Consider the following 13,652-nt stretch of genomic DNA (forward strand, 5'->3'; position numbering starts at 1 on the left):
TAGCCTAACAGTAATCTGTGGTTCTGTGTTTCAGTTGTAAACAAAATTGGTTGTTTTTAACGTTTTTGTCAGAAAAGGTTATAATCACATTTTTTAAACATCTTTTGGGTTAAATCTTTGTTTGTAAACGTGCTGTGTATCTCTAGTCTGGTTGCTGTCTGGCTTATTACAAGGACGTTATATATATACACGTGTTATTGAACTGTTCATCAAAGATTAATATTAATTTGCTGTTCTTGTCAAGATGAGTTGTGGTTCATATTGTTTGGTATTAACCTGCCCGAACAATAATAATAATAATAATAATAATGTTTATTTCATGATTAGTCTACATTCAAAACAAAATACAATAAAAATAAAAACCCAAAGCTCGCGTTTTTTACATTACCGAAGGACATGAAAATGTAAGTTTAAGTAGTCAATTCAATATTACAAAATCATCTAATTTCTATTATTATTCAGTGCCAAAAGATGGATCGAATTATCTGGACGCAAAGATCTTGACCTGGGTGCTTCGAAAGACTATAGAATGTGTAGTGAGCATTTTACAGAAAACCAGTTCAAATGTATAAATCCACGGACATTGCTTTGGCGTGGAAGTATTCCTCATGTGAATGGACCTAAATCAGATGTTCTTCCTGAATCTGAGATGATCATCCATGAAGAAAGTGTTCAAACGGATCAAAACGTACCTCTATCGTTTTGCTAGGTCGAAAACGTCCAACGAAAAAGATCGACATCTGATAGATCAGATATCTTTGCCGAACACTCCAGATGTGTATTCCCTCCAATATGGATGTAATAAACGAACGGTTCAGACAAGTCCGAGCGGTCCGAGGTAATAACCGAACGCGTTTATTGTTCAGTTCCTCAGTGTTCTTCCTAGGAAAAAAAAATGTTCAAATATCAATTTCCATGCTCTCCCTCAAACTGGTGATAAATATCGTGTTTCGGTGGAAGGGAAATTGGGGACTTGGGGAGTAAAGTGCTGATGGATCGACAAAAAGCTTAGCAACTGAAACTCAAAATCGGTAAACCAGTGACAAGAAATATGAAAGTATGTGCCCTGCATTTTATCGAGGTAAGCAAGGATTACACATGAAATTTTGGGTTATACTTATGGGGATAATCGTTTACAGATTTCAGTTTACTGGTCTCAATAATATAAAAATATTAGATACAATAGTAGAAGCAGTACAATCTTTTTACAGTGATCAAAGATCACATTGTTCAACAATCAGTGTATTGTTTTAGTACTAAGCAAATTGAAATGTGATCTTAGATATGTGACATCTCTTTTTTTTGGCATTTCACAAGAATTGTGCCAAAGATACATTTATGAAATGCTACCCATTTTAAGTAGAGTTCTAAGTTGTGTTATATATTTCCAGATTTTCCTGAAATACAGAAAAACATGCAAAAATGTTTTGAATGTTTTCAGAATATTAGAATTTTACTCTCAGAATAAATAACACAGTTAAATTTATGGAGGCTGTTTCCCCTGGAGGTTTAATTACTTTCATTAGTGAACCATATGGCGGAAGAAGATCTGATGAAAATATTTTTCAACAAATGTGACCTGATTTTGAAGTTAGAAAGCTCACAGGATGCTATTTTGGTGGACAAAGGCTTTTTAATTGAAATAAGGAAGTATGTTTCCCATATAACTGGAAGTTGTAGAGATCTGAAAATATTTTAGTGGGAAAGATCATTGTTTCAAACCCCGACATGCAAATTTTCAGCACAAAATTATGATTAGTTTTCCATAAACCTCTAATAAGCCATCATGGTTAATCATCCTATATGTATATAAATTAAAAGGCTGAAGGATCTTAGGTCGATGGCCATTTGTTTGTTTATAGGCAATAAAGAACTGTTACTATTACTATTATTGCTTTAAGTATTTTTTGCTAAAAATGAAAAAAATATACATGAAAGTCTGCGACACCTGAAACACCGAGTTTCAAGGTGATACAGCTAGCGAATGAATCCTTCTCAGGGACTACCAACTAGATGACGCATCATACGAAACACTGAGCTTCGAAATGATCTAGAGTATCGGAGAAGGAACACGGTGACACCATACTATTTCATGGAATAAGCACCAAGTCAGCTCCAGTTGGCTACCATTTCAACTTGAGTAGAAGTCAGCTCCAGTTGGCTACCATTTCAACTTGAGTAGATCTAATTCAATAGTTCACTTTTGCAAAATTTACTACCTATCACATTTTTGTTTTTTAGTTTGAAGTGCTCTCATGGTGCTAATGATCAATTTTTTTCAGCTGAATATTCCTTTCCTTACGTTAAAAAGAGGATACATGCAAATACAAAGAGATATATTGAAGTAGCAATAAATGAGATGCAAATCAGAGTTAAAGAAGTGGTGCTCACAGGGCCAACCGATGCCAAAAACCTGCAGTTATGTTTGCAGGGCAGTGTCTGTGTTCAAGTTAACGCTGGACTATTGGCTTATGCATCAGTATTTCTAAGTACAAAAGGTGGAAGAACTTAAGGATGTCTATCGGTACGATTTTTTCATTCTGTTGAAATAATATTTTTTATTATTCATCTTTTTTCATTCAGAGAATTCCTAAAAATTTGCTACTCAGCACTGCAGATCAACAGCAAACTCATAACAGCAGAGTAGCATACCTACCAAGAACTCTTACAAGATAATTACAAACAATTATGTTCCTCACTTTCGGAGCTTTCTAAAGAACCCTTATGGCCTCACGATGACACAGGAAGTTTTGAGAGGAACAGTATGTCTCATTTTAGTGCTATAAGTGGCATAAATAAGGAAGGTTATTCTGTTTGCAACATATTGATTCTCATTTGATCGACTTGAGATTTTTAAATTATTTCATTGAAATAAAAAATTGTCCTCTAACTTTTAAATCTGATTAAAATCCATCCAAAGAATGTCTGCATATTAAAGTTAGAGTACAATATTATATACTTGTACTGCATACTGCAAAAAGAAATTAATCTTCAAAATTGTCCATTTATGTAATCCCATTATTGAAAGAAATTATTTTGAAACATAACCTCTGGTATCCAACTCTTCACAATGATGTTCGTGTGAAGCATTCATGATATAATTTTAATAAGGATTAGGTAGGTTTAAAAACTCCACTATTTTGTGAAAATAATGTATCTTTTATGTATGAATGTAATTATTCAAAATTCAGATGCCATTTTATGTTTTTGGATATCTATATCCTAAATTAGTTTTCAATTAGTTAAATAATGCCATTTTATGTATTACATATGTTCAAATTTTATTATTGTTAAATTTATACATATATGAGTATATCGAACTATTGAGTCAATAGTATGGGTCGATAAATATAACCCTTGAGTAGCATTCATAAATAACATTGTTAGAAGTTATTTTTGATATTATATTCCTACTTTTATATAAATCCATCAATTTTACATTTGTCAGTAATATGGGACCGTTTCGCTAAAGAAGAAACACTTGAGGTGAATTTGCCTGTTCCAATTCTTTCATATTACTGTCTTTCTATCCGAATTGAATATTATGAATAACATCCGATTTGAACTGTCAATCCCTTCAGTTATTTGTTAATGTTCTGAGGAACAATCTGTTGTGTATAAATGTATATCTCTGTCTACATCTACTTACTAAATAAGCTATATTGCTATACTATTTGACATTTTGTGAAAAAACGATTTTTATATTTCATTTTAATGATTTGATATAAATATATATTATTATGGTCTATCATGACAATAAAAATGTGTATTTTTAGCTTATTCAAATCAGAATTAAGGTATTATTGCTTGCATTCCACTGGTTTGGACCCTCTTTCATTTTTTCAACTGAGTTAATTTTTCATCCTCTTTGTTGCTATGCAATTTGAAATATATATTTCTTTTTAATGTGAGTTTGAAAGATACTTTGAGCATTATTGATGAAATAAATGTTTGTTGAGTGGGCTGTGAAAATAAAAATGTTACATGTCTGAATTATTTTATTACAAGCAGATTAATTGGCTTACTTTCTTTTTCTTCCATCAACAAACACGCAAAATACCTCAAATTCTACAAGAGTAAAAAAATGGAATAATATGGAGGATTTTCGGTCAGCAGGAACACTCCCTGGTACCGATGATGTTGAAGCAGGAACGTTTTGGGAATTCTATTTCCTTATTCAGGCTCATGAATATTGACATCAGTGCAAATTATTATTTGAACAATAATTCAAAATCTTATCTGTAAAATTTGCATCAGCTCAATGATCCGAACAACCGCTTACATAAAAATTTGTCTGATTCGTCCATTGAATCATAAAAGAGAACTTTTTTTTTCGTTGAAGGTATTGACTGCTGCGGTCATTAGCCTCTAACCTAACCATCACCGGACATGTACAACATCCATGACCTAGCCAGGATTCGAACCCAGTACCTTCGGCACCACAGTCGATATCTCTGTCCACTGCACTACCGAGACAGTCAAGAGAACTTTTTATTATGCACATAATTAACTCTGCTGTTCTACATTTGTAGCAATTCTCACAATACCCAGCTCAGTTAAAAATGATACAAATTTTTTCTCAAATAATGGTTAAAACGCCGGTAGACTTTAATTCTAGGTCAAACCAAATTGTAAAAAAATTTAATATTGTTAGGAGTCCATTATACAACACTAATCTATCAACAATGTAAGTTTATATGTTGATTTCTATTTTGGTCAACCATTTTACATATAAAAAGCAGAAATTGATTTCTTATGAATTTATGATGTGTATATTTACAGCATTTTCCCAATAATTTTGAAAAATTTAATAAGGGGGAAAAAGCAGAACGAAATCAGACAAGTTTGTGTAAACAATTCCCGTTTTGATATTGGAAGGTGACTTAGTAAATAAGGGACAAATTATAAACAATAATAATGATAAATCATATTTTATTCATCTTTACTTAGACTTTTTCGACTTTATTTTCTTGATGTAAAACTCTAGTTCTTTGCCTTCCAGAACATAGCCATCAGCACGTCCACATTGTCCAGGTCTAGAAGCTAAACATGCTGCAAAAATTTTTCAATATTAATACACAAATTAAAGAGAAGAGAAAACAATATAATGTTTTGTATTGATCAGAGTAACTATGACAAGCTATTCATTGTTCAATCTGTAGATTCAAAACGAATTCTACAAAAAGCTGAACTCGCTAAAGCTTATCATCATTGAAAGGATATTAATAAAAATTAAAACAAATGATTATCACTCAAAAATGAACTTACCTAATAATCTACCAGTTAAGAATTGTTCTTCGATGCCTGGTTCTACTTTGGCAGTCTTCTTTCTTATTTCATATTTCTTCTCTATCTTTTTGGACATTTTCTTATTGAAAACGGCTTCTTCTTCAGGAGTCTAAAAGAAACAAACCTTAATACTATTTCCATCAAATAACCAGATGATAAGAAATGTAGTTTTATTCATCAAAATATTTAGATTGAAACATCAATGAATGATCAGTTGATACACTTTTGCATCATCATAATCTGACAACTTGTACAGAAGCATGTAATGTTACTTACCAATTTAGCTCCCTTCTTGCGTCCCAAAGGTAGCATATAATGACTTTCATAATATTGCCTGAACGGAGTTGCATCAATGACAACAATACAATTCTTAACTAAGGTCTTGGTACGGACCAATTCATTGTTACTGGCGTTGTAAACAACATCAATGATCCTGGTTTTACGAGCACATCCTTCACTACCCCATGCGAAATTTCCTGTGTCCAACCTTAGAGCACGGTATTTCAAATTACCTCCTCTAGTACGTACATAACGTATTCTTCTAGACCCCAACTTGGTCTGAGCAGATGGCCTACCTAATTCGAATTTCCTCTTCTTACGTAGAGGCTTCCTTTTGCCACCAGTGGCTCTCCTCTTATGCCAATGATCTCGGCTGATACCTAAAAACAACAAAAAAAGTGTTACAGTAATATAACCTCTGAATAAATTATACACGGAATCAAATATTGGAATTACTTCAGAACGCTGTGGGAATTGTCTTCAACACCACATCAGACACTATTTGGATCATCATGATAAAATCGAGCGATCCTAATAAACGAAGTTACTCAAAAAGTTTGTTGAAAATTTAAAAAATATTAGTATGCAGGGATGAATTATAATCAAACTAATAGATATAGCAGTAAGATTGCAAATATAGAAACATAAATTTTGATATTTAAGCAGATTATAAGTCAGAAGAAGAATCTTTACTCACCCATGGTGAAAGAACTTGGTCCTTCAAGCTAAATATTCAGACATTTCAAACGAGTAAAGAGAACGAAAAGGTTGGTAGACACTTGACGTTGAACCAATCATAGAATCACAAAACTTTCTTTTTCTATGATTGAAGTTTTCATTCTGAAGAATGCAGTGATATTATATTTCTTTCAAGATAAATATTTTGAAATGAATGCAATTCAATTTTAATTGTAGAACACTGTTTATAAGTTTCTTATTATGACATAAAAATATGACTATTAAATAAACGTAATCAATAGGCATCTGAAAATAAGAATGCAGCGCCAAGGTGGGCAAACGTAGAACTATAAATATTCACATTGTCCGAATTGCATTGATCATTCCAGACTTCCAGAGACAACAATTGTTGTCTCTGATCATTCCACGTTACCCTCCAATTATTACAGCCCCAACAAAGTATTACAAATGCTAATGTATTGAATATTTTTAGGAATGCTACAAAAAGTCACATGTCTATTTTTTATTTATTTATTTAGAGATAACTCAATTTACATAAGATGTTTCTAAAAATAAATTTAAAGAGTTGTTTAAATTGTTAAAACTAACTAAAACTAAACTAAAAATAAATTTAACTAATTTAATTAATTTAATTTAACTAAACTAAACTAAAAATAAATTTAAACAACTGTTTAAATTTATTAATTAATTCAACTAAACTAAACTAAAAATAAATTTAAACAGTTGTTTGAATTTATTTTTAGTTTAGTTTAGTTAAATTAAATTAGTTAAATTTATTTTTAGTTTAGTTTTAGTTAGTTTAGTTTAGTTCAAGTTGCATAGTTATGCAACTTGAAACTAATCATATTGAAACATATTTATCCAATTATATTATGGCTGGACTAATGAAAATTCAATTGGAAATATTTCATAAAATGTGATAGGGAAGTATCATCAGTATGCCCTGAAAAAATATATAGAATTTCATAGTACGTGTCCAACTATTTCTAAGGAATTTTCACAATATTCAAAACTAAGGTACTTTTACCCAGTACGTTAGTTTTGAAGATTTCAAAATAAAAAAATGAGTATGATTTTTTGATTGTTTATTACAAATAATTTTTTTGGAAAATCGGTAATTCTCTACTTTAACGCCCCCTCGTATTTTTCACTTTTATGAATAATTTATCCATTTGCTGCATACTAATTGGGAAATGCTGTATTTCATTATTTTCAAAAAATCTACTAATTCCTTGAAAATCTATGTTCTGCAAATATTGGTTATAGCACAAGCAATTGTAAATATATATTTAACTTTCTTCACAAGAGACCACTGCAATTTACATCCTAAAATTTTGAATATCTTAATACGCTGATTGACTCTTTCAATATGTATTCGAGCAGCTGCTATTTTAGCATTTAACAATGCTTCCTCGGCTTAGAACAAACACAGTTGAATTTATGACGGCTGTTTCCCCTGGAGGTTTAATTACTTTTATAAGTGAACCATAAGGCTGAAGCGCATCTGATAAAACTATTTTTCAACAAATGTGACCTGATTTTGGAGTTCGAAAGTTCACAGGATGCTATTATGGTTGACAAATGCTTTTTTATAGATGATATCTGTCATCAGTTTAAAATAGAGTTGATCAGGCCACCCTATTTAAAAAATAAAAACAGTTGAGTACCGAAGAACTTAGAGTGTAGAATAAACAGGAGGGAGCATAACGTCCTAAAACTGATTATTACTTAGAATATAGATAGATTTTATTAATGTTCTAAGGATTATTAGAAGGGTTTCTGAATATGGCCGACTCTCGTTTCCGCTTAGCAGTGGCGTAGTAGGATAAAAATTTCATTCATTCAAATTAATACATTTCGATGAAAATAAATAATTCTATTAGGAAATGTAGCTAAAAAAAAGATAAAGGGGTACATTGGACTTTATTAAATATGTTCAATTACATATCATATTTATTTATAACACAGAACAGTTTTGAACTGAAAATAGATTGATAACTTTTATTAACGAATTGAATAGTTACAAAAATCTTCAGCAATTATATGTACTATAATGGAATAATAAATGAAACTAGTTGATATGAGTTCATTCAATCTTCACGTATACGATTATATATTAAATTTTGAAGTTTTTTTATATGGGATAGATGAATGATAATAATAATAAAAATATTTTTTAATAACAAATTACATATTGGAATCATCCATATATATATTCATCCATAATAGGTATTATTATTATTATTTGAACTGGGGTCGTTGTGGCTCGGTAAGCCTTCCGGGAACTGCGACCAAGTATATCTTTTTTTCTCATCCATAATAACTATGTACTGAGTATAATGAAATTTGGCTGATATAATGCTAACTATTGAATATGTAATTTTTTACTTTTGTTGGATGTGCATTTTTCTGTGGTAAAGTTTTTTTTTACGTGATCAACTCATAAATTTAAAGGTAATAATGATTATCTTTGAACATATGAGTTTGCCACATACAAAAGAATCTATCAAGGTTTGTGAACTTCTTAATAATATGTATTCCACTTATTAAAAAAAAATTTAGTATCAACTTTTATTTGAAATAAGTAGAATTTATATTATGAAGTTCACTGACCCTTAAATAAAATTAATTTTGTACACATATTTCTCACTTTTTATAGCATTTCTACACATATAATTAATTCTGGTGGTTGAATAAGTATAACATTTGATAAGTAAAGCTTTGTGGCTCTCTAAAGGGCTTATATCATGAGGAGACATTTCATGAAAAATATTCTGACCAATGAAATATTTTAGAATTTTCAAACGTAATTCTTCTCTCCTAATTTTTTTCGTGAGATTTTCTGTTCTCAAGAACATTTCCGTTTTTTGTACCTTGTGTCAATGGCCTAGCTTAGCTGCTGAGACACGTTAATTTAAATAAAAAAAAATAATAACATCTGAACTTGGAAAACTTAAACCTCCTTTGCTCTTATGATCTATGAGTGAATTTAAGAAATCTTTCCTTCTCCCAAATAATTGAGAAACACAATTCTCACATTGAAGTTTTCGTCCCAGCTTAAATGAAACGAAACAATATAAGTTATCACCTCGAGGTGGAGGTGATAACTTATATTGGAGGTTTCTGAACTATAGGAAGATAGGAAATTGTAATTCAAAGCATAACTGTGCTCAGAGATCAAATTATCAAAGAGCGCATCATGAATGTCTTCTTCAACAAGATTTGAAACTGATTCATTTATGATCTGCTCAGGAGGTTTGATTTTCGAAGTTACATTGAGAATGTTAATATCTTCAAGAGGTATACAATTTCAAGCCCCTCCTTCTCTCATTCAGCATGAATCAGAATTTTTTTTTAGGCAGCTATAAATTTCCTACAGGTAGGATTATTATTGTATCCCTCTTGAGATCGAATCGTAAAAAAAAAGTGAGCATCGAATTTGGGACACCCTGTACATTTAAAATAAAAATACCTATGAGATTCATGGCATTGTTACATAAATTCAGAAATGACGACCTATTTCACAAGAACATCAATTCAAAAGTGTGCTCGCAAGTCGCTCTATACAAGAAGGGGCGCCAGGTTGTTTTTATTCGTTTGAACTGACCTTTCTCAAGAAGTCCAATCAACTAAAACTACCAAAATAACTGTAGTCCACATTAGAAATTTTTATGGAAAAGAACTGATCAATTTGAGATTTTAAATTATTCAATGAAATTTCTTTAGATACCTACAGAGAATAATAATTAGGAGTGTTTTTCTCAAAAATTAGATATTCGAATATCTTTGCACAGGTTTTTGAGAGAACTTGTATCAAGATAAATGTTCATTATGTCAGCAACCTTCTACTGTTTTATTAAGTAATATTTCTCAAATTTTGTCAGTGATAGAATTCCAAGAACAGCTTTTTCGTACAGAAAATTGCTAATCTTTAGTCGTTAATTGCCAAAATATCTCATCACATTTATTCATCAGAGTTGATTTTGTTTTTAGTTTTATTTGAAAGTTTCATGAGGGTTTATTTCTGTTAAGTTCTGTATAATTTATATTTTATTTTGATTCACAAAGTTTCTTGTTGAGTTTCTGTTTTTAGAATTTATTTTTAGATGGAGATCAGACATCGAAATTTTTTGGATCGATAAACAGCTACCTCCTCGTGGTGAGTTCTGGATTATTTGCGATGAAACATTATTAATAGAATCGCAAATTAACGAAAAAATTGCTTTCGCCACTCCAGTTATCGAGTATAAAAAACTCCATAACATAACATCAGAGGGATTGTGAAATATTGAGTGAAATGCCCCGGTATACCGTTCACTCTGGCCGAGCTACGTGACCCCCCGATGTAACAACGGCAGCGTCTAACCTTCCGGCCAGTGATGTCAAGTCTCCCAAGATAAAAGTCCCTAAAATTCATTCGAAAAATCCCTAAATGAAATGAAATTGAAAAGTCCCCGGATTCCCCAGATTTATTCAAATGTCAAAAATTTAAATAGTATTCATTTACTAATCCTGAAGTACAATCATTTCGAAAGTTGACATTAAATAATGCATTATCGAAATCAAGGTTTTTTTTTATTGAACTTTACAAAAATTGGAATATTATATATTTTTATGATAAGAATATGTTATAGGTTCCAAAGCATTGATAAATAATCAATTTGGTATAAATTTTCGCTTTCCATCAACTTCAAATGGTCGGGTAATATTTCCAATATATGGCTAACAACATTCATCAGATGAAAATCTTAGAATAGGAATATCATTTAACTGCCTAATTTATCTTCTTACATGTTCCTTCAGTAATAACTGAAAAGACTCTCTGTTTCAGCATTATCTACTGTGAGTTAATATTATAATAAATGAGAAATTAGTGAAACCTTCAAAATTAAATCGAATCAAATTCTACTTAGTGTGAGAGGTTCGAATTGTCGATAATTCATAATTAGATCTTTCATCAGTTTCTTTGTCCGGACTTCAAATATATGGATCATTAATGCCACATAAATTGAGTGGTGAACATGGTTTTTAAATTTGTCTTTCAAGGTTCAATACGCAGTTATGATGATCTAATATATTTGAACGGAATAATTCTTAGAGAAAATATTTGGTATATAACATGAAATAGCTTTTAATTCCTTCAACCAAGCCCCTCTGTGAGAGATCAATTGAGGGAATGGATTAGACAAATAAGGAAGTATCGATCAGGGTTTCAAGGGAATCGTACGTAACGGGTGAAAAAAGTATCGATCGGGGACTCGAGGGAGTCAATAGTAACGGGTGAAAAGAGTATCGATCGGAGTTTCAAGGGAATCGTTAGTAACGTGTGAAAAAAGTATCGATCGGGGGCTCAAGGGAGTCAATAGTAATAGGTTTGCAAGTACAAGAAAAAAATAAAAACTCTGATGAATGATGTCCTGGATGATTAAAAAAAAAGATAACAAATTTCTTCTGAATCATCGATGGTATTTGAGGTATTCACTCATGATTTAGTCTCTGAGGTCTCTTATTATTAAAGTTATGTCTATGCATGAACATTGAAATGATTGGAATAAAATTGAATGAGTAACGAGTGAAAAAAGTATCGATCGGAATCTGGTGAGTCGGTTGAACGGTTTTAGCTCGGTTGTCGGGAAAAAATAAAATCAATTCTAACTCAATCTAATAAAAAATAAAACAATTTTTTTATTATTGAGCGAAATTCTCCTATTTCAAATCCAAAGTTCTGAATTCTTCGTATAATATCCACTGATTAAGTGTTTAATTAATTTTCTTTTATTATTAAACGTTAAAATTATTCAGATTTTTGTTGTTGTTTTTCAACCTTTATCACATCCCAAATAGAAAAAAGTAGCACAAGAAGACCTGCCCCTAGTGCGACGGGCCGAAACCCAACAATATTGATATTTTTTGAGTAATATGCAAAAAACCGCCAAAAAATTACATTTCTTCAATGTTCCGCTACGAAATTTCGGTCGCAAACCTCAGATTCGTTTGCAGCACCCCAAAAATATACAATATCGAAGAAATCAAAACTACCCCAAATTTTCCTGTGAAAAACATATATTGAGTTGTCTAATTTATCTGAATTTTCTTTGAAGGAGTCTCTGTTATTCTTCTCAGTCATCTTTTCAATTTATGAAATCATAGTTTTTAACTTAAAATCACCTCCTCAAATGTATCAGAGAACATTTTGTCGATATAATCAACAAACGTCCTGCATTGTTGTTTGAAAGAACGACGCTCTATAGTAAAAAACTAAAAGTAAATGTGAATTTTAGTACCTTTTTCTATTTTCATAACTATTGTTTAAAATTGGGTCTGGGCAATTTTAATATTTTACTACAAAGAGTGGTATTTTCACTGAAAAACCCTTTTTGTGTCAAAAAGAATGTGTTGTATTCTTGACTCACTTTGCGCCCCGGCAAAATGTCCGATTTGCCGGTCCTGATTCTGAGGAATATAATATAACATCATTTTTTTTCTTTTTCATAGTCAGTGGAAAGCCGCTCTTCCATTGACACACATACCCCCAAAGAAGGGGTTTATTACAATATGTAATATAGTCTCACTGAGGTGTATCAGGAAATCACCTCGAGAAGCTTATAGTGGAAAATGCAGATCTATTTTCTGACAGGAAAGCGTTAGAACTCATTGAGATATCATGTTGAAACAGAATATTCTTTATTCCAAGAATTTCAATCATATTCTTCATTTCAAGAATATCATTAATTATTATTTTTTGAATGAAAACTCCCTAGAATTTCCCCATTTCCCTCAAACCACAATTTTTCCATAGATCTGAGGACAAATCCGCAGACTTGACATCACTGCTTCCGTCCTGTAGTTTCAGATTCAGAAAGGATACGCTAAAACGGACCAAATATTTGTACCCGATTGATGATTCGGGTATCTTCGTGAATCGCCTGCGTCGTACATCCTCGAGTTCCCGAGCACTGCAACTAAAATAATCGGCAGGGCTGACGTGTAGTGATCAGGGGGGTTTAACTCCCGATCGAAGCGACACCAACCACACCAGTGGCGGCCGACTATCAAAATACCAGTTCTCAGAATTTCAGATTACAGATTTTAGAACTTGGCGGATTATTTATAATTCGCTATCTACTTATCTATGGTAGTGATAGAATTGCAGGGGCTAGATAGATCGCCTTCATTTTTGATGAAAGGGAAGAATGGTCGCGGCAGGGCTGCAGCGCCAGTGAAATCTCACAATCGCGTGCGAGATTTTTTTAATGAAAAATTCTTTGATAACATATAAATGAAAATTGTACTGAAAAAGTGGAATCTGATACGTAAAAAAGATATGAATCATATGATAATTACTTTAAGTAGATACAATAAGATTTTCCAAGGTAGTCCTACCA

General features: G+C 31.6%; 1 protein-coding gene and 1 long non-coding RNA gene across 4 annotated transcripts; one reads left to right on the top strand and one right to left on the bottom strand.

Moving 5' to 3' along the window:
• The first annotated feature begins 263 nt into the window (after positions 1-263).
• LOC123682883 lies at positions 264-3,989 on the top strand. Of its 3 annotated transcripts, XR_006747909.1 has the most exons (5): positions 264-404; positions 463-1,081; positions 1,392-1,650; positions 2,283-2,524; positions 2,584-3,989. It is a non-coding gene; the product is annotated as an uncharacterized LOC123682883 (long non-coding RNA). The 3 variants fall into 3 exon arrangements; XR_006747908.1 differs by lacking the exon at positions 1,392-1,650; XR_006747907.1 differs by lacking the exons at positions 264-404; positions 463-1,081; positions 1,392-1,650 and having other exon boundaries at positions 2,158-2,524.
• Positions 3,990-4,915: 926 nt separating this feature from the next.
• On the bottom strand, positions 4,916-6,422 carry LOC123682884 (40S ribosomal protein S8-like). Its single transcript, XM_045621686.1, has 4 exons — positions 6,266-6,422; positions 5,566-5,948; positions 5,269-5,398; positions 4,916-5,052 (listed from the first exon to the last, which is right to left on the bottom strand). The coding sequence occupies exons 1-4, from the start codon at positions 6,267-6,269 to the stop codon at positions 4,943-4,945; spliced, it is 627 nt and encodes a 208-aa protein (XP_045477642.1). The 5' UTR covers positions 6,270-6,422; the 3' UTR covers positions 4,916-4,942.
• Between the last annotated feature and the right edge of the window lie 7,230 nt (positions 6,423-13,652).

The sequence above is a fragment of the Harmonia axyridis genome, chromosome 6 (genome assembly GCF_914767665.1).
Source record: "Harmonia axyridis chromosome 6, icHarAxyr1.1, whole genome shotgun sequence".
Classification (NCBI taxonomy): Eukaryota; Metazoa; Arthropoda; class Insecta; order Coleoptera; family Coccinellidae; genus Harmonia; species Harmonia axyridis.